At 36.1% G+C, this 26,906-nt stretch overlaps 1 protein-coding gene across 4 annotated transcripts in view; it reads right to left on the bottom strand.

The window, feature by feature from the left end:
- The window catches only part of RANBP17 (RAN binding protein 17), a 207,575-nt gene that overhangs the window by 51,479 nt on the left and 129,190 nt on the right, over positions 1–26,906 (bottom strand). For all 4 annotated transcript variants that reach the window (XM_039329446.1, XM_039329448.1, XM_039329447.1 and 1 more), the window contains exons 19-22: positions 22,681–22,784; positions 10,029–10,117; positions 6,099–6,206; positions 1,610–1,692 (exon numbers count right to left, since the gene is read on the bottom strand). In XM_039329446.1, the coding sequence (XP_039185380.1) occupies positions 1,610–1,692; positions 6,099–6,206; positions 10,029–10,117; positions 22,681–22,784 (384 nt within the window). The remainder of the gene's footprint in view (positions 1–1,609; positions 1,693–6,098; positions 6,207–10,028; positions 10,118–22,680; positions 22,785–26,906) is intronic.

The following is a 26,906-nucleotide window of genomic DNA, read 5'->3' as shown; positions in this document are numbered from 1 at the left end:
ATTAACAAGGTTACAAGATTTTTCACTTGATGTTTTTTCCAGAGCTTTAACATGAGACAAAAGGGGTTGTATTGTGGCCTATAAGAATAGCGTTTCACAAAGGACTAAATATAAGACCCTATTTATGTAGTTAGGCTCAAGGATCAACTAGGCATGCTATTGTTGTGCAGTATTTAAGACAGTGGCATCCCTGTCTAAGTTGCTGAACCTCATACTGGCATGTGAATGGATTTACCCAGTGGGAAGGTTCCTGTAATGGTGCCTATTAAACTTCTCCATGAAAAATGAGAAAGAGCACTGGCTTGTAACTCCATGGCTTTTGTTGTCTGTAAATAATGTACAAAGTACGGGAAATAGACAGCATAACCTTAATCTCATAGTACAAAAAGACAAAAAAAGGTTTAGCAGATATAGAAAAGTTCAAAATGAGTGGTAATTCCTAAAAAAGAAGACAATAATAGCACAACTGCAACAACCTGGAGCAGGGGCAGGAGACGAAAACAAAAGAAGCAGTCAATATACTGTAGCTGCACATAAAAAACAATATAAACCTGAACACAGAGAAAAAAAAAGCCGAATTTCTCATTTGAATCAATCTTCTCTACAAGAATATATATTCCACCTAATAAGTAGGAAAAGAAGGATAAATGGACAGAGTTGGACCTTGAGACTGATTGAACACTGCCAGGAAACAGGACATGTATTGCATCCTAAGATATCAAGGAAAATAATAGATGTTTGAACCAAAACACATTTTCTTTCCTTGGGAGCTCCTGGAGATTAAATGAACTGTGAGATGACCAAAGGACAAATACTGCCTCTATCGTTAAAGAAAAGGGAAAGACGGATTCAGCTACAAGCCAGTTAATCTGATATAAGTATCTGGATACTATAGTGAATTACAAAGTGATCTAAGCACGTTGAAATATTGTTGCAAAATACCAGATTAACATGAATTAGTCAAGAACAAGTTTTTCCAGACTAATGTTACCTCATTTTTTTGATTGGTTAACTTCTTTAATAGATTATACTATCTATAATCTGCAAATGTAATATACCCTTGATATAGCACAACAACTGATGAACTAGTACATAACATTCTATTTAGCAAGCTGGTTAATAGAGGATGGAGTCATGGCTATTAACAGATATGTTGCCATCTTGAAACACATTCAAAAAGTGTTCATCAACAGTTTCTCAATAAATTCAATAAAAATTTTTATTCTGCTGAAAGATGAAATAACATGGGAAAAAGAGGTTTTGTTTCAACCTCCTTTCTAATTCTCCCCTCTCCTTAAATTATCCTTTTTCTTTTAATGTACGTACAAATGTGTATGTATGTAGAAAACTTTGCTATATTTCTGGGTGGCTTTCAAATTGATAAGTACAGCATCAATCAATCAACTGTAATGTTATAGAGAATAATGATTGCTCTTCAGGAATGCATTTCACCTTCTGCCCAAAGTGATCTGCTGTCCACTGACATCCTATACCATAAATTCTCACAACTGGATCCATGAATGCAAGTATTTTTTAAAAGTCAGGTCCTGTTTAATTAGAAGGAAGTGCTTTTTCTTACTAAGTATACAAAAATATATATGTAACTCACCGTAAGTGCAAATCATCTTACTAGCTTCCCTGAAGAGGAGAATTCCATTAGGAGATGACACATCAAAATTTAAACGCTGAGATCTGAGGAAAAAAGCAGCAACATATCTTTATATAAACTGATGAAACAAGCACTTAGAATGTGTATCAATAGTAATTCAACTCCTGAATTATGAGAGCTATATAACCAAAATGGAGCTATTTAGATTTCAACAAGCTTGGTGAGGTTGTATGGTTAGCAGAAGCAGAGAAAATAATCCTAAACAGAAAAAAATATGACAAAAATAACCAGTGAGGCATCATAGAAGCAAAATAATAGGTATGTGTTGAGTTAAACTTGATTGTATGGACAAATGCTTGTCATTTCATCTAGCCTCATGTAGTAACAAGCAGCTCTTCCCAAAACATCCCAATAATTTCTCTGATACTCTCTATCCAGCTTACTTATTGCCTTGTCTCTTAAGCTTTTCTTTATCTTGCCTAGCATAATCATTTTTCCAGTCAATCATTTACTCACAACACATGGACAAAGCATGCAATTTGTGTATTATGTGAAGGAAATGATTGGGATAGGAAAGGGAGGGGAAGGAAGAGTACAAGAAAATGGGGCATCTAGAAACAAAGACAATTAGAATCAACAAAATACTTTCTATCTGTCTATGCATTATCTTGCTACTGTGGATTTAGCTCTTTAAATGTCTTGAGAAGTTCACCAAAGCACGAATTAATGTCCTCACGCTATAATAAATCTCCATCATGTCTCCCTGATCTTTTTTAAATAATTATTAGAATAAATAAAAATAATCCTGAATCTAAGCTTTTTGCCCGTTCTCTAAAAATGCACTTCAAATCTTTCAAAAACATGTAATCATATGTATTACATTGAGTATAAAGTATCATAATTTATATACAAAAGCAAGCAGTATGATTTAGACATAAAAAATACAGCTGCTCGAATGACAGTATTTTTCATTATTCTACAAATACCTATTCAAATTAAGCCTAAATCTAAGGTTTACTCATCATCCAAAGTAAGAATATTCAACATTTTTATCTTCAATATTAGCGTAACTGCTGGGCCCAACCACTCACAACTTTGATAGAATGTGCATCAAGCTGTTTATCTATAGATTCTCTGGGCAATCAAAACACTTTCTAATCAGAACTTTTGTAGGTGTGTAAAATACATATACATATATAAGGAATAAATGTATATGTTCCAGATTTTCTCTCAAATATATGTAACTGGAAACAAGACTAATAGTCATGCTATTCTGTACTCGTTCACTGATGGGAATGAATGGGGGAATCATTACATCAATTCAATATAAACTGAATAAGTAAATGTTAAATAGTTTAATTAGCAAATATCACCCTTATGTCAGCATCATATAAATGTGATGATATTTTTTTAATGCATTAAAAGTTACTTCATAGAGATGCAGTCTCCTTAATTATGTTTGAGGAAGTGTAAAAGCTTCAAAAAGAGAGCCTCATAACCTCTAAGCTTAAATGTTGATCCTTCCTGAACTACCCGTAAATCTGAGTCTGATTACTCAACCTTCATGTACCCAGAAAACCGTTACCCACATACATTTGGACTCCAGGGAAGATACAGCTCCTTTAAGTCTAAAAATAAATATGTTTGAAGTGGGTGCTGACTGATGAAAATAAAGACAATATGAACTTCCCACAAGACAGGAAAAATGTTTCATATCAACCTTAATATATAAATTAGCTCCACAAGATTGATTGTGAAGCTTAGCAAGTAATACAGTTAGATTTCCTGCTTGGATATCATGGCAAAATGAATTAGAAACAATCGCTTTGACAAAGTGAGAAAAAGTTGTCTTTTATATACAATGCCATATATAGATAAACAAACAAGCAAACAAGCAAATAAAGATGTGGATCTCAAGGACTTACTACCTAGGAAAAAGTGACAAAATAGATAACATGAATGGGGACAGAACAGAGATAGTGATGAACAAAGAAAGATGATGTTGTTATTTAGGTACAGAGAACAGAAATAACCCCATCTTCCTTTGGTGATGAAGCTTTGAAAGCATTCATGGAACAGATGAGTTCTGAATTGATCTGAAGGAAGTGAAGGAGCTGTGGCATTTTGGGAAATCAAAAGAAGAAGCATGTATAAGATTGCTTCAGGGAGCAGGACAGTTAAGGATAGTAGAGCTAGAGATAACAGGTGATGCCTCAAAATATACAAGTACAGAAGTATGCCCAGGGAAGAGAAAGTACACAAGATTTTGAAGGAAGGATTAAAAGCTTGTTCAGGATCTGAGGATAAAGAGGAAATATATATACCATAGGTGTCACACCATAAGCAATGAGAAAGGCAAATGATATCAGGAGCAGAAACTCAAACCTTAAGAATATTAGTCTTAAGACACAACTCAATATAAATAACTAAGCAAATGTTTAACTATTATGGTTTCATTCTGGAATAGAGCAGTCATAAAATAAATTTTTTATCCTGCCTTTATTTTTTATAAATAACTCAAGGCAGATAACATCCTAATGCTCCTTTGTTCTCCTATTTTCCCCACAACAACCCTGTGAGGTAGGCTGGGCTAAAAGAGAGAGAGACTGGCCCAAAGTCACTCAGCTGGCATTCATGGCTAAGATAGGACAAGAATTCACCATCTCCTGGTTCTTAGGCCAGCACTTTAACCACAGTAGACCAAACTAATGTTAATAATCAATTTCTAAGAAAGTAATTAAATTTAGACTGTTAGGTTTTTTAAAAGCCTTTTGTAATGCAAATGGACTGGTTGCAAAAGAAACTATTAAGAAGAAATAAACTTGTTTCAAAGTCAAAGTAGACAGTGCCTACTGTCCGTGTGCTGTGTTCTCTTGCTACCGTATTTCAGACATTTCTTAAATGAAAAAATGAGACAAAATGCCTTATTGTTTTAGATGGACAAATTAGAGAAATGTTCTTAAAATTCCAGAAATTCTGAATTTCTTAACAGAGGCTAGGATTTTGTGACACATAAGGAACACTTTATAATACTTTCTATTCTACAAAGTACAAAAGAGTAACATCTGGCAGATATAAATAATGGAAGCAACTCCATTTTATCATATTGCACAATGTAATGCTCTGTAACATATTTCCACCATGTCAAAGTGTATTGTACTATGCATTTTAACCTGTAAAACTTAATGCTGTACACAACTCAAGAAAAAGCAAACCCATCCCCAATGATGATGTCTAATGGGAACAATATAGACTTTCTGAATACCAATAGGTAAATTAATATAATGAATATGCAAAATATTTCAATGAGCTTTCCTTCCTTTAGAGACTTAATCTAATACCTCTTTGTCTTGTTTAGAATTGTTTGGATTTGTAAAGGTTTCTCTTGTACCTTTTTCCTTTAAAGCTATATTATAATTATAAAACCTCCGTTTAAAAGTCTGTTTAGAGAGGCTTAATATAGGTCAATGTTAAAATCACCCAAAATTAAAGTCATCCAATCACCTGGTATCCATTTAAGATGTGTCATATATATAAAACATATTTACTGAATGTTTAGTTTATAGACTGAGTTGACTTAGAATACTGAAAAACTGTTTTCAATTTTGACTATGATTGCTCATCTGTTTGTGACAATTAGTTTAACTATTTAAATGTAGAACTTTCTCCTTAAAAAAAAAAAATCAAATATATTTGGAAATACACATTTAGTTTACAACAGTATTTTGAGTGCAAATTCAGTTATTCTAAATGGTGCCCTCTCAGCCTAACCATTATGTGACCCATTAAAAAGTGTAGGACGATAATTGAAAAGTTCAATTATTCAAGTTCAAAAAAGGAAAAATGGCTGTTACTCATACAAAGGTAGGATAACCGTGCCCAGTATTTCTGTAGGAATTATGCAGTAAATTGTCCATTGTTTTTTAATAATGGAATACTTTCTTGGAACTAAAGTAGCCTAGGCTCCGTTTCTTAAAGGGTGTATTCATTGTGTGTGGATATCTATCAAGGAAATCAGGCAATCACGATTGGCTTTCTATACCAAATCACTCTATATCAGTGTTTCTCAATCTTGGCAATTTTAAGATGTATGGACATCAGCTCTCAGAATCCCCCAGCCAGTATTCTATATTCATGGTAGTCAAGAGAAAGCATTATTTGCAAGGAGATCAACAAGGTAATTTATCTCCACCATTTTGTTGCAGTGAGTTAGAAAAGAAAAAAATCAGAATACAGATAAAATCACAAATCTGATTTAAATTTCTTCAACCTTAATCTGAATGAATTTGCGTAGGACTGTACTACATTAAGTAGCTTAAAAGATCTATGAATATATAGCTGTAAGTGCAGCTTTTCAACATTAGTTTGATTGCACAAAATCTCCACAAATATGGTTTCTAGTAATACAAAATTTTATTTTGAGGCAAATCCTGCAGTTGATGACATAGGTGAGAGAACTATCAAGCCAATGAAATGGAAACAACTGTACCTGTTTTGCATCATTTCAGCCATAAGCTTCAAGATTGGAGTTGTACATGCTGGTTCACGATACCACAGTTCAACAGCTGTTTGAAGAATGGGCAGATATGATGGGTAGCTTTTATAAGTTATGTTAAAGATTCAAAATAAATGACATGCATCATGTACAACTTAAAAGCTTATTAAAAATATGGTTAAAATTGGGGTTTTTTCTTTAGTTTTTGTAACTTTTTACTAAAGCAAAGCCAAAATACTAATAATATAAAGATCTAATATACACTGAAAGACCTTTAGTTGCATATCCATTAAATTCTTACAGTAAAATATTCAGTTTTACTTTAATTTAAAAAAAAATAAAAAAAATTTCTCTCGAATCTGAAAGTTATGTTATTCATAGAGTCTAACTAACTTCTCACCAAAGTACACCGTCCCATCATGTCATCAAGTTTTATGAAGAAAACTTAAGAGAAAAATACTTTCTACACCCTTGCATCATTTGACAGAAGTCTACAAAATAAGTGTTCCTATAACTGTTAATGTTAAAACCAACAGCACACTGCTTGCCATTCACAACCAATCAATGCTAAAAGATCGTTCCTTTGATACAGGAACCAGAGGGCTCTCTCAGTAAACAAGGCCAATGGCATATTTAGAAACACTGAGAGGAGCAAAGAATTCAGATCATGGGAAATATCATCCTGCTCTATTCTGCCTTGGTCAGGCCTCACTTGGAGTATTGCGTTCAGTTCTATACACCTCAGCTGAAAAAAGACATGAATAAACTGAAGCAAGGGCTAACAACATGATGAAAGGATCGGAAACCAAGTCCTATGAGGAATGGTTAAAAGACCTAGGTAGGTTTAGCTTGAGAAGGTTGAGAATGGACATATTAGTTGTCCTCAAATATCTGAAAGGTTGTCATACTGCAGAGGGCTGGAGCTTTGTTCCAGACAGCAAGACTAGAATTAATGGGATGGAATGTCAAAGATACAAATTAAACATTAAGAAGAACTACTTGACAGTAAGAACTATCGATTAGTGGAATAGAATACCACACAGAATGATTTCTTCCCTTTCACTGGAGGTTTCCAAATCGGGACTGGATAGTCATCTATTGGGGATGATAGAGTGAATCCTGCATTATGCAGGGGTTGGACTGGATGACCTCTCAGATACCTTCTAATTCTATGAAACAAAGTGGAGAACTGAACTCCAAGGGGAGCAGTCTTCTAACAAATTCTTGCGATGCAGTTTTGCACAGACAGAGAAGGACGTTTGCAATTCCAGGAACAAAATGCACTCGATTTGTTTGAATCTCACATTGAATCAAGCATGTCTACAGAGCTTGGTTGAGTTTAAAAATCTATGGTTAAGCCAGCATTTAAAAACAACAACAATATAATGCCAAGCCACAATGTATGGGTCCACACAGTACACTAAGCAAAAAACAAACTATGAGTTTCCATTGTGTGATCTACCTATTATTCTATAGCTCTCTGAAATACAGTAAAACAGAATTTGCTCTGAAGTGACTACAGGAAAACCTGCACCTTACCTAAAGCTTCCTGAACATTTAGAAAGGCTATATAGTAATAGAAATAAAGAGAAAGAAGCTGTTTGCATGAAATATTTATGTTTTCATACGTGCAAAATTGTAGCGAGTAGTAGAAAAGAGTCAAGGGACTGACAGATTATATTTTTCTACCGGTAATTAGAAGTTTTACCAATTTCACCAATTACAGTGCTTTTGTAATGGATGTTTGAGCCTTATTCTACTATGTTGACTACGTGTTGCTTGAACTTTCAGAATTTAAGAAACTGAACTGTTTGTAGCAAAGCATTTAAATTTAACTAAAGCCTCAAAAGATGTACAACTTATTAAATGAAATATGGAACTATAAAATTATGGGAAAATATTTCAGTCACTGCATTCTAATTTTTTAGGTTCTGAGGCACATATTTTTATTAAAAAAATACTGCTTCTATATGTTTAGGCATGCTCTATACAGCCAATATATCCTATTGACTAACCAAGACAAATCAACTTCTGAACTGGAACCCGAGTCAGACAGTTTGACATATCAATATTTCAGGAGAAATGTATGCCTTTCATATTTATATTTTTAATTCTTCATCCTTATTTTCCTTTTCATAGAGAAATACACTAAGCCAAATCTATAGCTTACTATCAGAAATGCCTTTAACATATTTTGAGATATTTTAATAAAGCTTTATGAGAGATCAAATTTGTTACAACTTTGTAACAGATTTTTTTTTATTATTACACATATTTGCTCTTCATCCCTTGCCCAGGGGGAGAAACTATAAATCTTTTCTCAACTGAATGAACACCATTTATCATATTCATTTTCTTGTCAATACAATTATGAAAAGCCTTTGGCCTTTTTCCAAGGAGTCTGATTTGTTATGGAAACCCAATTAGTATAAGCAAGCCTGCTACAAACAATTCCATTTTGCAGGATAACGTAAATGTTCTTCTTGCTCAGCTAGATACTTCTAAACATTAAAAGAGAACCTCTCCATATATATAATGATTCCCAGGTCAAAGATCAACTAAGAAATATTATGGATTCTACTCATTTTTGCCATCTAGTGGACAAAAATCACATTCAAAACTGTGTATCCAAACTGAAAATTCAAGGGAGATACAAGTGTTTCTAAGAGTGTTTTAGTTTCTTATAAACATTTATTCAACTGAGGTAGCTTATAGGGAAAAAGCCGTTTAGCAGAACTGCTGGAGACTTGTGCATCTTTTACTGTTTTGTATTAATTTTGCTGTAAAATAATTGCTCTATATTATTTTAATTTTTGTTTATATATTTGCTTTTAAAATTTAGCTTCTGTAATAGCTTAAAAAAAATCCTAGTAGTTAAGAAAGGAGACCTTATTTTAAAGAGTTTTTATACAAGTTAGAATGAAAACCAAATATTGTTTGAGGGGATTTCAAACAAAGTCAAAGTGGAACACTGCCCTGTCTAAACTACTCTTTGAAGTTCTCAGTAAACGTGAGGTCCAACTGGATGAACTCTAAAACAAGCTCTGTTGATTTCATTAAGGGAGACCAATTAGAAGATTCTGAGGAGATATATGGCTGCTTTTTTCTTGAAAATCATATGCACCAACTCAGGGGTCCCCAATCCCCGGTCCGTGGACCAGTACCGGGCCGCGGCATGCCAGCAACCAGTCCGCACAAACAAGCAAAGTCTTATCCATGAGATGCAGGCAGCACACGAAACCACGCACCCTCCGGTCCGTGGAAAAACCTCTCTCCATGGAACCGGTCCCTGGTGCCAAAAAGGTTAGGGACCTCTGCACTAACTAACATTAGTAATCAAGTTACACAAATTGTTACTTTGGCTCTTAAATAGAAAAGTGAAAATCCATTGGTAGGATATAAATCAATTTTTGCCTTCTATTAAAATAAAACAGAGAACACAATCAAAATCTGAAAGTTTTGCTAGCCTAAATCATTTACGATGTAATATGAGACTGCATAGCATCAAATGAAATTAAATCAATGCATCTAAATATGATTCCTGCAATAAGTATAGGAAAATTAAGTATACAATGGGATAACTTATACATACTTTTAACTAAGCAGAGACATATCACATCGTAAATTAAAGGGCTATAGAATTATTAAAGCGCTGCAGGGTTTCAAAAAGGCAGGAGAACATTTAGGGATTAAGTGTGGTGCAACCCCCCACCCCCAAAAAGTGACCTTTTTGTGGTCTCTCTCCAAATGTTGCCTTCCCAGTTAATGGCATGAGTGCAACTGTACTGTAATTTTAGCTGATTACATATTAGTTCGTTTAGCTTTGTTTCCTCTTCCCCACTGTGCCATGCTATTAAACGAATGCAAAGGACGTGGTATCCCTCTGTGCACAGAACTGGTATTGTCATAGTGTAATAAGGATACATCCAGTCAAACAGCATGGTGTAGCTGGTCTTTGTGTTCAGAGCAAAGGCAATCCCTCGAAGATCTCTTGCCAGTCCGATCAACATACGCTGTCAGTGGGAAAGAAACACAGTAATTGATTTTCACGTTAGCACTGAGCAGATGGAGTAATGATCAACCAGTAATGAGCACAATATTTGATTTTAATTCATTAGTGTAAATGTCTTTTCCCCCTCTAAAGAATGCTAGAGCTTAAGTCTCCCTCTTAAATGTTAATATTCATCAAATGTTTACAAACATGTAATAAAGGCTCCCACAGAATAATGTAACTGAGTTTAAATATCAGATATAAAATCATGTAATAGTTTAAAGCCGGAAATGTACGTTTATTAAAATGTATGGCATTTCCCCCTCCTTGTTAAATTGGGGGTTTTTATAGATGAAACTTTTCTAACTTGATCATCACTCAAAATAATTTGAAGAAAATGCATTAGTTCATTTTATGTTTCAACTAAAAGTAGTTGATGAGCAGGAAACATGAATAAATTTCCATAAATATTACTGAGTATATTCAACACATTAATAATAAATGCACTGAAAATATTAGATTAAAATGTTTCAGATTTTAAATGTTGACTGTTGTTATTGAAGAGTTGCTGAAACCATTTAGCAGATATTTCCTAAAAATCATACATAGAGTTCAAGGTTCATCTCCTCTCTTGCAGATGTTTTTAAATAACCAGTTAAGATATCAGAACTGGCTGTTTAATTTCAGAAACCTCAGAAGAAAAGAATGACAATTGATATTATGATCAGCATATGGGTAGGTTTACTACCATACTAACTTTTCTGTACATAGGAATTATTTGAATGTAAATCTTATATTTTTTGTAAGATATGCAAAATGTGCTTGTAGTAGTTATTACAGTAAGCCCAAAGTAGTTTTTAATCATAGGTCACTCCTAATAAAAAATATTATACTAGACCATCTTTCTGGGTTCATGTAACTTCTCCAGCACAGTTAATTCATGGTAAGAGCATAGGAAAATCTATCTAGATTAATACTTAAGTAATATATCATATAAAATGTGAAAAACCCATTTCGACTCAATATACACAATTCAGTCCAAATAGTTACCCTGATTTTGTTTTTTAAAGTTACAAAAGAAAATGTTTTCTCCATTCCAGAACTTGCCAATGATATAATTCAACCATAATTCTGAATGGGCAAAAGGAGAAATTGGAGGGATACTGCCAAATGCCACAGTAACATCAACTATCAAAGGAAGAAAGGTGACCAGATAAGGTGTTCTGGTCAACATAGTGAACTACAATATTACTCTGCATCAAAATGAGCTCTCCTGGAGCTTTGTAAGATTAGATTACATGGAGCTTAATTCTCAAGCATAAAACTGTTGTGTGATATACAGGTGTACGTCTGTCACACTCTGCATTTAATCATGGCTTCTTGCTGGCTATTCAACATACAGACACCCAAACAAATACTTTGTTTTCATTAACATGACTATGAAGAAGTTAAGAGTAGGACAGATAGCTTAGTTTCTCAAAGGAAAATGTTCCCATAAGAGAAAGAGGAATATTAAGAGCATCAGAAAGAACTCTGAGAAGGACTGGAAGGAGAAGTTTGATAGAGGGGTTATAAATGGCTGGCAGGACCTAAAATGGATCTAGGCAGTGTTACCTATTGAAGAGTTGTTACTGTTATAATGTGGCTAGTTAACCCATATTGGACTGAGTTATAAGGTACTATTGAAGACTAATTGATACAAGGGCAACTCCAGAGTAGTTTGCTGAAGAAAATTGTTGGGCGAGAAGACGACTCACTGAAGATAAAGAGGAAGCATCATAGGCGTTCACAGGATTCAGCCCTTTTGAGCTACTGAATGAGAGAAAAGGGAATGGGTTGTTAGACACAGGGAAGGAAAGCTGGCTAATGTCAAAGATGCAATCTTGTTTGTCCTTCACAGATGTTCCTCCTGGGATTGAACATGACAGAATATGAAGACGTTCTGCTAGCCAGAAATGAGAGAGAAAGCCTATACTAGTCTGAGTGACAAAGATTGCTGCCAGTATATTCAGCTCTCCTTTATTTCTGAGGAGAATCTTAGAAATAGCCATGTAAAGGTATGCTAATTCAAGAAAACAGTTTGAAAACATACGGAATGAGAGCAAGCTTAGGTTGCAATCTTCAGTACAGGAAAAATAAATAAATCTGCAGCCAGGAGCAGGGACAGGAAAAGGAGGTTAAAAACAACCTTGTTTTGTTTAGCAGTATATAATTATTGTTAGCTTTTTCTAAGAAATGCGGCAAAACTGAAAGTAGCTTGCTTATTTAGATACTATTTGATTTAATAAAACAGAAAAAAAATTCAAAAGAACTGCTTTTGCACTATGTCTTCCATTAAATCCCATGAATCCCCAGAAAGCCCCAATGACAAGAACTGTAACAACTTTATTATCTGGCAAATCTCAGTATGTCAGTTTCAGGTTTTACTACATTTCCAATCATGAGGACAAAGATAATAGGGTTGACAATGAAACTTTCAAAGGCTACACAGCAGTGGAAAAATGCCTATTGATAAATAGCTCTCTGCTTTTTCCCAAACTTACAGAATTAGAAATTGCAATTCAGAAAAAGCAAATATACTTTCAGTCTGGAACTGAGACAACAATACAGCTGTGGAGCTCCTCAGTATGAAGGATTATCTCACTACTAACAGATTTACCACTTTGGTTGTCAGTGAAGAGAGAAGAGGATTATTTTTATGCTAGTCTAGTTTTGTTGGTTGGACCCCTGAAAATCAGGAGTGAAAGTAGGAATTGGAAAGAGACAGATGGGAGAAAGTGAAGAGGACAATGAAGTGAATTTAGGAGTAAATCATCTACACTGAAGAAGAAGGAAGATGAACAATTTGGTGCTGGTCCCTCTTTCTTGGCTTATTAATTGAATAAATGGTCTAGATATTAATATATAGAACACTTATTCTATTCTCATGAACCAATGTATTTCAAAATGTAACCTATAACTCATATATAACTTCTTGAATTCCTTATGCCTTACAGAACTGACTACATATTCCATCATACATGTACCACTGTATGCGTCTTATGCCTCCATGGTCTTGTGAAGGAGTCATCTGACTTGGCATGCCCTCTTGTCTCCTTGACTGAAAGTGGGTTGGAGACTCTGGATATGTAAAAAAAGGTTTTCCTGAGAGCATAAATTTAATATCTCTAAGAAGACACTCTACATAAGACATGTCAAACACAAGGCCCGGGGGCCGGATGAGGCCCGCGAAGTGGTTTCATGTGGCCCGCGAAGCCATCCTGGAAACAGTGAGGGAACAGCCCCCGGCTGGAAGCCAATGTACAATTTTGTGGTGGTGGCCATCTATGCTGAAATGCATTCAGTCTTAGCTCCATAAGACACCTCCCCCCCCGCATGGCCTGAGAGGAACAGTGAGGCTCCTCCAGTGGACCATGCCTTAGCACTTGCCCTGGTCCCATCCCCTTCTGCCAGAGACCCTCAGATCCGTCCCACTCCTGCCCAGGCACCCTTGACGTGAACGATGTAGAGCTGGTCACACCCACCCAGTAGGCCACACCCACTCCATCGACGCCCACCCAGTAGGCTGCACCCACCCTGGTCACACCTACCCGCCCCCCTGAGGGAAACTACAATGCTGATGCGGCCCTCAATGAAATTGGGTTTGACACCCCTGCTCTACATGGAATAGACCATCGTATAGCTTTTCTAGAGTCAGATTATACTACAATTCTTTAGAACTATATTTATAAGGAGCCATCAATATAAGTCTTGTTTATGAAAATACTCCTTCAAAAAAAGGGAAACTACTGAATGTGCTACTTTAATATTTTCAAAAGCCTTAAGATAATACTCTGCATGATTCCTGCTATTTGAGTGACACCTCAAAGAGCTTTTCTTCCAATAATTATCTTTATTTTAAAAATCCAGTCAAGGCCTACTCTTTCTAAAAGATCTTTCTGATCTTTTCCAAAATTCAAGTAAATATATGTATATAATTCCAGAACAAAAGTCCCATTTCCCTTCAATTAGTTCCCAATACTTGTGCCAACTTTCAACACTTTCTGTCTCTCTGAAGCCAAAGATTTCATAAGAACAAAGAACTCAAACGTATATTTGGGCAAATCAACTGACATAGTTACAGAGAAAGAAGAACTTTTAATTCATATGAATTAGGGTTCATGAATTAAGGCCAAAGTCCATGAAATGGGAGTCAAACTTTATGCTATAGTTCAAAGTAGAAAAATCTCAACCCCCACTTTACAGTAGTTGCCCTAGTCTCCATGGATATAAGACTAGGAAGATATGCATAGAGATTATATGTTCTCCATTCACAAGCAATATCTATCATCATCATTATCATTATCATCATCATCATCATTATCATGTCTGTTAGAAAGCTTATGATCCACTTATAGGTGTGGATAGGCATGACTGATCACACCTGATGATATTGTTTATGATCACAATATCTATCACTATTACTTGTATGTACACTGAGAGCTTTTGCACCAGAGACAAATTCCTTGTGTGTCATTTGGCCAATAAAGAATTCTATTCTATTCTATTCTATTCTATTCTATTCTATTCTATTCTATTCTATTCTATTCTATTCTATTCTATTCTATTCTATCATGATTAGACTTTCACTAGCTTAAATCTATGAATTAATCCCTTCCATGTGAGAAACTCTTGACAATATTTGATATATGAGAAAAAGTGAAATCATATTCCAATGGATTATTTAGTTGTTTATAACAGCAAATAAGATAAATATATGGAACATTGTTATCCAAAAAATAATGAAAATAATCATAAAAATCAATTGAACTATGGCATTCTCACTATCCAGAAAGTCCTGCTTACTCTATATTGTAATAAAATTGCTGCATGATTATACAAATACTTGCTGAGAGCAAACAACATCCTAAAAGTAGGGATTTAAAAGTAGTTATTTACAGCAGCCAAAACTTATGTAAGGACCAATAACCCATTTATTAGCTTATGGCAGACTTTAAAAATGGCTCTAGGTTCATATAACTGACTTCACATAAAAGAATAAATTCAAGGTGGCATTGCCTGGGGAAAAAAAAATGAAAATAGGTCTTTGGTATTCACATTATCAGCTGGGTTTTCATGAAAGGTGATATAAAGAATGGAACAACAGAACTTGCATTCAGGTTCTGTATTTTATATCAGTAATCCACAACCATTCTGGCTCCATGGACCAGCAGCAACGGCAGAGGATGGTTTTGTGCACACAACCTAGGTCCTATGCATGTGTAAATGAAGCTTCCTGCACTCACCTGCCACCTGCATGTCTCAGTTTCCAACATGCTACGCACTGGTCTGGGTCTGTGGACAAGAGGTTGGGGATCCTGTTTTAAATCCTGCCATCTTATGGGACTAGAAAGAGTGCCTCATCTATGGTTACTCCTGGTTTTAGAACAATCTCTTCCACCCCCCACCCCCAATATATGACAGGCCCCAGACAGGTCTGCTCACTTTTAGGAAACAGAGCTGGCTTCCCCCCCCCCGGGCATCCCCCCCCCAGTTGAGTGGAGTCTCCTTTTGGTTGTTTGTTATGGCCTTGGTTGCCATTGTTATATTTTATATTTACACATTGTACATGTTTTTAATTTTATGTGGGATTCATTTCAGTAGTATGCCTTAATAATCCAAAAATATATTTCAAGTCTGAACATGGAAAAACATGCAAACACATTTTTTTAGTAACCAAACTTATGAATATTTTCATTTTCAAATGAAAGTTGCATATTTTATAATTAACTATAAAGAAAAAGAGAACTATTCTTAAAATTACTTTTTTGGGACTATGTAAAAAGTAATCTCTTGATTTTCAAAACTCTAGTTTCATGGCTTTAAAAGTTATTCCGAGATAGGGAAGGGGATATCAACAGAACATGAAATTTCTGTATACAGCAACAGTCTATGTCAGTCTAACTTGCTAGCTAGATAAGATACCATTCAACACCCCAAAACAGGATTTTATAATGGAAACGTCTGATACACTTTTAAGTATAGTAGTACTTCTGGGTGCAGCTATAATATTACCTTCATAATTCTGCTCTATAATAACAGCCAAGAAAAAGGTGAGGGGTCATAGTGCTTTGTCTTTAGAATTAAGATGGCTGTCTTCTTCATCCTTACAGCAGACTCTTAATTCTACAGACACGTCTTAATAACCTCTAAATAGTTCCAACAAAAGAGCCATGTCAGAGGAATGAGCAGGCCCCAAGGTGTTTCAACTGGAGTGTTTTCATCTGCCTTTATTGCACTATCCCTCTCCAGAATTAAGGCAATAACCTGTGATAAATTATTCAGGAACTGCTACAGGGATCAAAGCAAAATCATTCTGTTAAAGTGCTGTTTGCAACATTTGGCACTTAGTGTGAAAACTTTTAATGTGTGCAAGCTGAAATCAAGGATTTTAAATAATTCAACAGCTTTGAGTTTGGGTGAACCAGCTATAAATAGCATGATGCTATTTAACAACTCTTCTTCCTCAGACACATTGTTTTACTTGTTCTTTCAAACTAATCACATAAATAATATCAGAATACACTGACATTAAATAGAGAAAGTTAGCATATTACTGAGCAGAATTTTCAGGTCCAATCTAGGGGATTAAGAGAATAGAGTTGAAGAAAATAGGCTATCCTTTTGGAACATGAGTTTCCCATCCAGCTAATACTTTGACATGAAAATTGTCTCCATGTATTTTTTTTAGCATTTTCTGGAAAACAAAACTGAACATATTGTTTATGAACCCTATTGCTAATTTCAGATGTAGTTCAAGAATGATAAGCTATCTTGCCTCAATTATATTTCAACTACACATTTCAGATGTATAAAAGCCAATTAGAAAACACTATTAGAAGTCACAAATTAAATGAATTTGGCAGTCACTGGCCATTTTCTAAATTATATTTTAGCAATGTCACTTCCTTGAAAACAGGAATGCTAAATATTTTACTCAAGAGCAAAACAGATTATTTTTATTTTCATCCTTTACAAAACAGAGTACCTGAAAGCACTTTACACATTATTTATTCATTAAGATCTAAACAAAAAACAAACAAAAACACTCCTTTAACCTAATAAATTGTGCTTAAAAGATTTCAGTAGAAAAGTTGATTTTATGATAAAACAACAAATCTAGTTCTTTAGCAGTGGCTTAGAGCATGGAGTTTTCCTTTATACAAATTAGACAGATGGTGCTTACAGTAGAATTTACTAAAGGTCTGTCACAACAAATGCAGCCAAGCTGCATATTTAATCACTGCAGAACCTTGTCTACCTGCAGCTGCCAACTGCTAATCCAATTTCCCTGATAAATGTGGCAAGAGACACGATCAGCAATAAAGAGCATCTAACTCCATTTTCCTGCAGGGCGTCTTTTGATGAACATTTAGGACGGAAGCAAGGAGTGCACTGTGTGGCCCGGCTTGTGGCAGCTGCATGCATTCTGAAGGCATAGTTCTCAGGTTACTCACTTAATTCTGCCACTATCATTATGTTGCTATTGATCTCAGTAGCTCTTGTCTACACAGCATTACTCTAGATGGAGCTGAATCAGGCAGTTATCATGCATCAAAGTTGCTCAAAAGCCTGGAGATTTCCCCTTAATTACTTGTGATTTTATTTGCAAATACCGTTAAAGTGTAATCAAAGCAATCACTTTCTAGGGTCATTAAGAACTTGCTAGTTTAGGGATGTAACACTGGAACTCCATTAAAAAAACAACAACATCCCCAGTAAGAATGCTTCTATGTCATGTAAGACAGTACATGAACGTTGTGCTTTCAATACCGATAAAGTCTGCAAGTGACAACAAATTGCAATCTTTCATCCGGGTTGTTTAAAACCCAAATCTTAATTTTAAATGACATTATAGATCAAATAATGAAATAGAGCATATATACTTTTAAATGGCACATGTACACTGAGTAGGTGGATTAATGGTCATTGTAGTCCAACATACATGGATAGCATTAGGTTTGAGAAGAACTATTCTAACTGGTCTACCAGTTCAAGAGTAAATTGGCAATGCATATTTTAGAATCAAAGATGAATAATGAGATGAACACTTTTCATATATTTTCCCTCAAGAATCTGCTAATCAAATCACCAGTTTTATCATGATTTAATACATACTGATATTCTAATCATTTCTAGCCACATTCTTATAAGCCTTTCAAGAACTTGTAAGGGTTTGAGAGAGGGAATGCTTCTGCCAACACTTCTGTTATGGCTCCAACATAACTGGACAATTTCCATCCAGTTTCCAACCTTTCACTTATAAGGAAGTGATTAGGCTACAATTCCATAGGGCTCTCAAGAAAGTGTATTATCTAGACCAGTGGTTCTCAACCTTTTTAATGCCGCGACCCCCAACCAGTCGTAAGTCGAGGACTACCCAACCAGTCGTAAGTCAAGGAGTACCCAACTGGTCGTACGTCAAGGACTTTCCCTGCCCGGGAGCGCCGCGCATGCGTGGTGCTGCCCCCTGCGCCGGCCAAGGCGTAGCTGGCAAGGGCAGAGACGGCGCAGGCCAACCACCAGCTGGCCCAGCCCAAGGGAGGTAAGGCACCCGCTGGGCCCCACGCGCACCAGCAACCCTCCCTGCGCCCGCCGGCCTCCCACCTCCCACCCCTGGCCCTCTTTTACTTACATTTTTAGTAGTTGCTCAGCAGGGAGGAGTGGAAACTTCCAGACAGCTCGCCTTCGCTGCAGAGACAACTTGGACAATTCTTATTGGCTTTTGAAAGCCAATAGAATTAGACTCTATTCAAGAGAGTCTATTCTATTGGCTTTCAAAAGCCAATAGAATAAAAGGGAGTAGCACAGCTAAGGAAAAGGGGGAAAAAATGGCGGACTGCGTTGTTTGGCGACCCCCATGAAATGGTTGTTCGACCCCAAATGGGGTCCCGACCCACAGGTTGAGAACCGTTGATCTAGACTTTTCCAGTATGGATTGAGAACTGGCTATAAGAGACAGCACTTGAGTTCACTTGATGATGATTTATGGAGGGAACAAGATGAGGATTGTGCATCCAACCTGGACCTTCTCAATCTCTCAGTTGTTTTTCATATCACTGGTCATGGATCCTTCTGAGCCATGGAGTAGGGTTTGCAGCTGGAAGGCACAGTGTTACATATCTCTCCTGCCTTTATTATTATTTGTAGAGTGCCTCAGATTCCATCTCTCCCCACTTGTTTAACAAATACAGGAAACTGCTGGGAGAGGCTATCTGATAGGAGGGAGTGAAATATAATTAGTATGTCGTAATAGTTGTATATCTTTGCTCCTGGACATCTTAGTGATATTATTGACAATACTTCTTAGTGCCTGGAGCCTGGATGGGGAAGAACAAGCTTGGGTTCAAGTTTAGCAAAATTGAGTAACTGTGAGGTTTGAAGCCTCCTTGTCTGAGAAATGGAAATTTTCTATCTTTGCTTTTGAAGGAGGGGGGCACTCCTCAGGCTTGGTATGCAATCTGGGGGTCCTCTTGGGCCTCCAGATCCTGCTCCAAGGACAAGTGATAGCTGTGGCCATGGATTCTTTGCACAACTCTGTCTACTGCACCAATTGTGTATGTATCTGGACCAGGAGGCTTGCCTGTAATTACTCATGCTGTAGTCACCTCTTGGCTGAATTACTGCAATGCTCTACATGATTGCCCTTGAAAACCTTCTGGAAGCTGCAATTGGTCCAGAATGCAGCAGCACAGATAGTCACGGGTGCTTATCAGTACATCCATATAGCATCCAGTAATCTGCTATACTGGCTTCCAGTAGGCTTCAAGGTGCAATGAAAGGTGCTGGACTGCATGGTGTAAGACTAGGTCTCTGTCTCTTTTCTAGTTGTTTCTGCCCATCCCACATACTCCAACAGAGTGGGCATGCTCGTTATCTTCTGTAAAATAATGTCATCTGACAGAACTTAGGAAGCATCCCTTCTCTGTGATGGTGAATACCATTTTCATCTCCATCTGAACATTTGACTTGCTACAACCTTGCTAACCTTCAGGAAGCTGTTGAAGACCTGGTTGTTCCCTCAGGCATAGGGTTAGAAGAGCATGGATAATGTTAGATGAAAAGAGCTCATCCAATGAACTGAAGATATGTTATGTATTTGGTTGAATTTTGATTGTAGGAGAGCCAATTTGGTTTAATGATTAAGGCACCAGGCCAGAAAACCAGAGACCTTGAGTTCATGTCCTGTTTTGGCCATAAAAGCCAACTAGGTGACTTTAGGTCAGTAACTCACTCTCCGCCTACCGCACCTCACAGGGTTATTGTTGTGGGTAAAACAGGAGGAAGAAAGTTGGATATATTTGCCACCTTTAGATATTTGTAATAATAATAATAATAATGATGATAGACTACATATAAATGAAAATAAAATAAACTTATAATTCTGTTTGTATGGGTGTATGCTGTCTGGAGCAGCATTTTTTTAAAAGTTTTGTAGCTATATGAATCAAATCAAATCAAGTATGTCCGTAAGTTCACTAGATGTGTTTGATACTATGCCTTATCATTCTACAAAGTAAGATAGATGCTTTAGTCAGGAGATGCTGCAATATTATTTGTAGTAGTGTAGTAGTAGTGATAGTAGTAGTAGCGGTAGTAGCAGCAGCAGTAGCAATCTCCCCAGTGACTATTTTTTCTAGAACTTCATGGCTGCTATTTTTGGAAGGAAAGATATCCCATTTTCCTTTTCACTTATATAAGCTACCTTGCGCCCCTTACAAATACTGAACTGAGATTCCACTGCTTCTGTATGGCAGCTTCTGTATAATAAGGGAATGGCAGTGATGTCTTCTTTTCCTCCTTCTCAAGCACCAAAGTGTCTTGGCTCTGTCCCTGAACCCCTTTTTAACTTCCCCTAAATTTCCTACAGCTAGCAAAGTGGAGTGGAGTACTCTTTGAACAAGTAGCTCAGAAATGTTTTGAATCTATGGAATTAATACATAGCTTTCTGAATTGGGGCTTATGTTCCTTGAAATGCATCAGAGAAGGAGAAATAGTAATGATGCTAGTGAGTCTCCCATCACACTTTAAAATGCTAAAAAAAAAAAAATACTGATAGAGCTTCTAGGAATATTACACAACATATCTGAAATAGCCACTCTAGAGTGCATGGTTAACTGTTTGTTCATAATACAAGAATGCAATTTATTTAATGTAATGTTATGCTAATGTGTTTTGTTCCTGATAATACAGCTTCCACTTAGCAAGTCTTTTCTCCCCTTAAAATATACTGTTGTTTTGACACAAACAGCTTGCTACACTTAAGGATTTTACTAATAAAACATAATGTTGTGCTAGATAATATGACTGTTGCCACAGCTGAACTGACTTGTCAAATCAATCCTAATATGGCTCCCACAGGCACATAAAAACCTTATTTAGCTATCAGTTATCCTAATCACTTTGTTGGGTTTAAGAATGTAATACTTCAAGACCAGTTCCTATTTATACATATATGCCCAGCCATTTAATAAACTCTTGATTTATATATTAAATTCCTGTTTAGAAGAGATGTTCTAAGCATACACGTTTTAAGCTTGTGTATCTGGTCCTCTATAAATCTACTCACACCCAGCTGTAATATGTAAATTAAACAGACAGACAAGCATACAAGCTCACAAGTATTTAATATGCAAGAGACAAAATTACACAAGGAAAGGATGCTAAACATTTATTTTAGATCTTGTTCAAAAGCAGTAATCAGCAGGGGAACTAAATACAGTGTAGACTACAGGACTACAACTAAAAACACCAGTCATATGTCTGGCTCCTATTTAATAAGGGAAACTATAATGCGACATCATGTTTTAAACCTTGTCTACTTGTTGCTAAAAAGGAAGGGAAGAGACTAAATAAATGGCATAATGCCATATATGTCTCTTATTAAATCTAAAGGAGAGAATGGAGCTCTTTGTGGTGATATTTTCATGTGCAGTGCCCATGTTTAATTTCATCTTTTTATGAATAAAGTTCTTGAGGGGGAAAAATCCCTAATGGAATCCTATTCTCCCCAAAGGATGGCAAAGCCTTTACTCTTCTCTTTGGGCAATCAACACAGACTAGTAATTAGTTACATTTGTTGTGGCCCCTTCAGTCACTTAACAACTTGTCTTGAGGAACACAGACCAAACTACAGGGCATGTGTCAAGTCAAGATGAGAGTCAGAGCCACCGTAAGTAAAGGAAAAGAAGCCAATGCTCTCTGATTTACTATTGTGCCCTGTCAATGCTTTGCAAGGCTCTTATGAGGCAGATTTCATACTTTCCCCTTTCCATGGGAAGTGTAGGATCACACTTGAAAGTCCAGCAGTTACAAATTTATTTATGGAATATCTGCTTTTAAAAGACAGCATTCCATACATGCAAGGGTAAGAAAAATTCAACCATGTAGCCAAAGCTGATCATATGGACTTCAAACGGAGAATAGAATTATTCATAACTCACTTCCACTGAATTCAATAGGATTTAAATGTGATTAATTTTACATATTTAAAACCACTATTTACTATGATGAGCAAGATTTCTCCTTCTATTCAGAGTAACCTACCTTTGCTTCCTCTTGCTTAAAGCTATTGTTAAATATCTGGGCTAAGGTTTCAAATGAAACTGTCAGGGGAAGCATGAAGTTCTCAAACTCATCCTCATCTTCTCCTGCAAGAAAAGGAGGGGAGAGGACACAACTATAAACACGAATATTATTAAAGAATTTGACATAGTCGCTGTTATACAAATTAAACAAAAACTTTGGGTTATGCAAAGCTAATCTGAATGACTTCTTTTAGTAAACACATGGACTGAGCAAGCAGTTGCTAGCAATTATTTCACAGCCTGTTGCTATTCTCCTTTGTTCTTTTATTTTAGGAATTCATCTGAATCCTACTCAGGTGTTTGGCCTTATGGAATTTTGAAACACCACCTGCATTTAAATGAATATGCTTATTTTTTTTTACAGGCCACCTCTGTCAACACAAGGGTCATAGTTAAAGGGAATTGTGAAGCTATCACATCCATGGTAATATTAGTAAATACGTAAGTGGAGCTATGCCTTCTTTTACACTGGGAACATTTCTTCAGTTAACTCTACTGACTAGCATACTCTCCATTGCCAATTCACGTCAAGCTAATGTAGCTGAAACTATAGCATATATGATTCAAAGAAAATATGAACACCCTATAGTTAGAGGTTTCACTGATGCTCAACATTCTTTAGGGAAAAATCGCTAAGGAAAGCTACGTTCAAAATAGTCCCATAAGAATTCAAGAGTGTAATATTGAGATTCCTCAATAAGAGGTGGGGGAACAGAAGGAAAGTGGGAAAGTTGGGAAAGGAACATTAATCTGTTAATCTAGAAAGAACTGTCATTTTGCCTGGATAATGTCCTTTTTGTTCTCATTATGAATCTGAGCTGCCCTCTTCATGTTGCCCACAAAAATCACTAATATGTCAAACATTGTTAATATAGCACCTCTGGAAAACATACACTATCCCCCTCCAAAATAAGAATTAATTAGGATAAGAAATACTGTTAATAAGAATAGGCATGGAAAATAGAGCAACTCCTGGAGAGAGAAAGAAAAAAGGAAGCGGGGAATAGCAGGAGTGGAATGACAAGAATCAAACAAACAAACGAAGCATTTCATATTGTAACTGTGGTGTCATAGGACATCATTTATATATATTTTTATTTAAGAGAGTTATAAAGCTGCCTATCTTATGCAACATGATCCTGGGCAGCTCACAATGAAATAAAATAAAAACAAAAAAGCCAAAACATTCATACCGCCAACTGTCACAGATCCCCACACATCTCCACTACACACTTTCTGGGCTCCAGCTTCACACTACCCCAATGCTTTACAAAAAGCCAGATGTTCATGGTTTTTGGGAAGTCTAGAAGCATAGGATCCTCCCAGATCGCAGGGGAAGGGTGTTCATATCTATATAGCAGGAGTACACAAGCTACTTAGTTTTCAGAGTAATTTTTTTGCATTCAGAAATAAAATGGTACTATTGCTACATCTTTTGAAGTTCTGTCAAATTAATGGTCTGTCACTTTTGGTGATCAATGAAACTTTAATAATTCATTTTGAAATAATGAACTAAGTAACAATGAACTAAGAACAAGAAATTCAGAACACATACACAAACCATTCTGATCTAAACTGCATTGATACAGATGTATTATAAACGCGCAATTGTATTCACAAATACAATTTTTGAAAAGACCGGCAATCATGGGATTTTATTTGCCCTGTTCACTTAATAGCCACACTAAACTATTACAGTTTTTTTTTAAAAAAGGTTTCTGATCAATCCTTACATTTATGACTGTCAGAGCATATACCAACATCACCATTTGGGTGTTTCCCAACCAGCACACATTTACAACCATTGCAGCACCTCATGATCACATGATCACCATTTATGTGCTTCAGGTCTTATATTCACCTATGTGCTTCACAATTGGCTTGTGAGAAGCAGATTACATAGAGAAGGAGAAAGTAAAATTAAAAGAGTATTTTGATAATAATGTAGGTAGAGAAACAGCTTTAACAACTGTGTGGGATGCAAGTAAGACTGTTATGAGGGGTTATTTCATATAGTATAATTGTTCAGAGAAGAAGAAATCTCTGAAAAAGATGCAAAAAATATTAGATGAGATTAGACAGAAAGAAACTAAGTGGCAAAAGACACCTAAGGATGTGAAAATTTCACATCAAATTAAACTGTTAAGGCATCAATTGTCTATGTTAACAGTTCAAGAAACAGAAACAAAAATGAAGTATGTGAAACAAAGACATTTTGAATTTGCAAATAAACCAGGGAGATGGTTGGCATATAAATTAAGGAAGGAAAGAGAAAAGCGAATGATTGAGAAAATTTGTGAAGGGGATAAGGTAATAACTGACAATGAACTCATTAAAAAGACTTCATAATTTTTATTCTAACTTGTATAAAAAGCAAGTTGGATAGGTCTAAAATAGACAAATGTCTTTTAAGACAAAGGTTATCACAATCCTAGAGGCAACTTAAGAATGATCCAATAACAGTCTTCGAAATACCAGAAACTATTAAAAAATATGAAACTAAGTAAAGCTCCAGGACCAGATGGCCTTACAAGTCAATACTTTAAGTGCTTTGAGGAGGAACTTCTACGGCCACTAAAGGACATAATGAATGATATACTTCAGGAGGGAAGGATACCCAAACATGGAAAGAAGCTAATACTGTGTTATTACCGAAGGAAGGCCAAGATCCTACAAAGACAAAGAATCATAGACCAATTTCACTATTGAACAATGAATATAAACTCTTTGTTGCAATTCTGGCAGAAAGACTAAAGAACATTTTGCATGAAGACCAATCTGGTTTTCTGCCAAAAAGACAGTTAAGTTCTGAATATCACTGAATGTTTATAATACCACAATTAGAAACAGGCAGCTTTAATATTCCTGAATGCAGAGAAGGCTTTTGACAATTTAAATTGGACTTTTATGTTTAAAATCTTGGAAGAAATGGACTTTGGAGAGAGCTTTATTCAAGGAATTAAACCTATTTACATGTCACAGCAAGCAAAAATTGTTATTAATGGTAATTTAACTGATCCATGTAACATTCAAAAGGGTATGAGACAAGGATGCCCCTCGTCTCCCTTGTTGTTTATTTTGGTGATGGAAGTTTTAAATCACGGGTGTCAAACTCGCCACATCACGTGTCGTGACATATCACAACTCTTTTTGCATTGCTGGCAAGAGGGTAGGCGCGGCTTCAGTATGATGAAACAGCGGCAGAGGGATATCTCTAAATTTATATGGCAAGGAAAGAAACCAAGAATCAAATATAAGTTAATGCAAGATGCCAAGGAAAGAGGGGATCTGAGTACGCCAGATTTGAAATTGTTATTTTGATGCATCCTGTTTGGTTTGGTTAAAAGAGTGGGTAAACCTCCAGAATAAGAGGCTGCTTGATTTGGAAGGCCATGAATTAAGGTTTGGATGGCATGGGTCTACATGGTACGATAAAGTAAAAGTAAATGTTGATTTTAATAATCATTTTATTAGACATGCCATATTAAGAGTTTGGAATAAATATAAAACTAGATTTTTTGCAAAACTGTCCCTAAGGGTGTCCCCCCAAGAAGCTTCTTTTAGAAATGAAATGATGGTGAAGCCGGACTGGCAGATGTATGGTGCAATAATATCTTTCAATTCTGGAGACTAGGGAAGAATTAGATTCGGAAGTCACACTTGTCATTGCTTTACATTATCAACAAAGGAATGAAAGATTTAAACTAGAACAAAAAGGCCATGGTTTTGAGTTTAATAAAAAAAGAATTGGAAATCCTACTATGTGATAGTGATGATCATATAATTGCCAAGATCTATAAACATCATTAAAATTGAATTTGGAAAATGAACATGTAAAACATTGTATGATCCGGTGGGCAGGAAATTTTGGGTATAATGTGATGCTTGAACAATGGGAGAATATGTGGATAAAAGGTTTAAAATTCATATTAAATTATAACTTAAAAGAAAATTTTTACAAAATGATGTGTTGCTGGTATTTAACACCAGATAAGTTATCTAGAACAGAGGTTCCCAACCTTTTGGGCACCAGGGACTGGTTACAGGGAGACAGGTTTTTCCGCGGACTGGAGGGGGCGTGGTTTTGTGTGCTGCCTGTATCCTGTGAATGGGGCTTTATTTGTGTGGACCGGTTGTTGGCATGCCGCAGCCTGGTACTGGTCCATGGATCGGGGGTTGGGGACT

Source organism: Crotalus tigris, unplaced genomic scaffold, assembly GCF_016545835.1.
Source record: "Crotalus tigris isolate CLP2741 ecotype Arizona unplaced genomic scaffold, ASM1654583v1 scf7180000024397.1630199, whole genome shotgun sequence".
Lineage (NCBI taxonomy): Eukaryota > Metazoa > Chordata > Lepidosauria > Squamata > Viperidae > Crotalus > Crotalus tigris.
The sequence above is the reverse complement of the archived record's forward strand: the minus strand, read 5'-3'. Positions and strand labels throughout refer to the sequence as shown.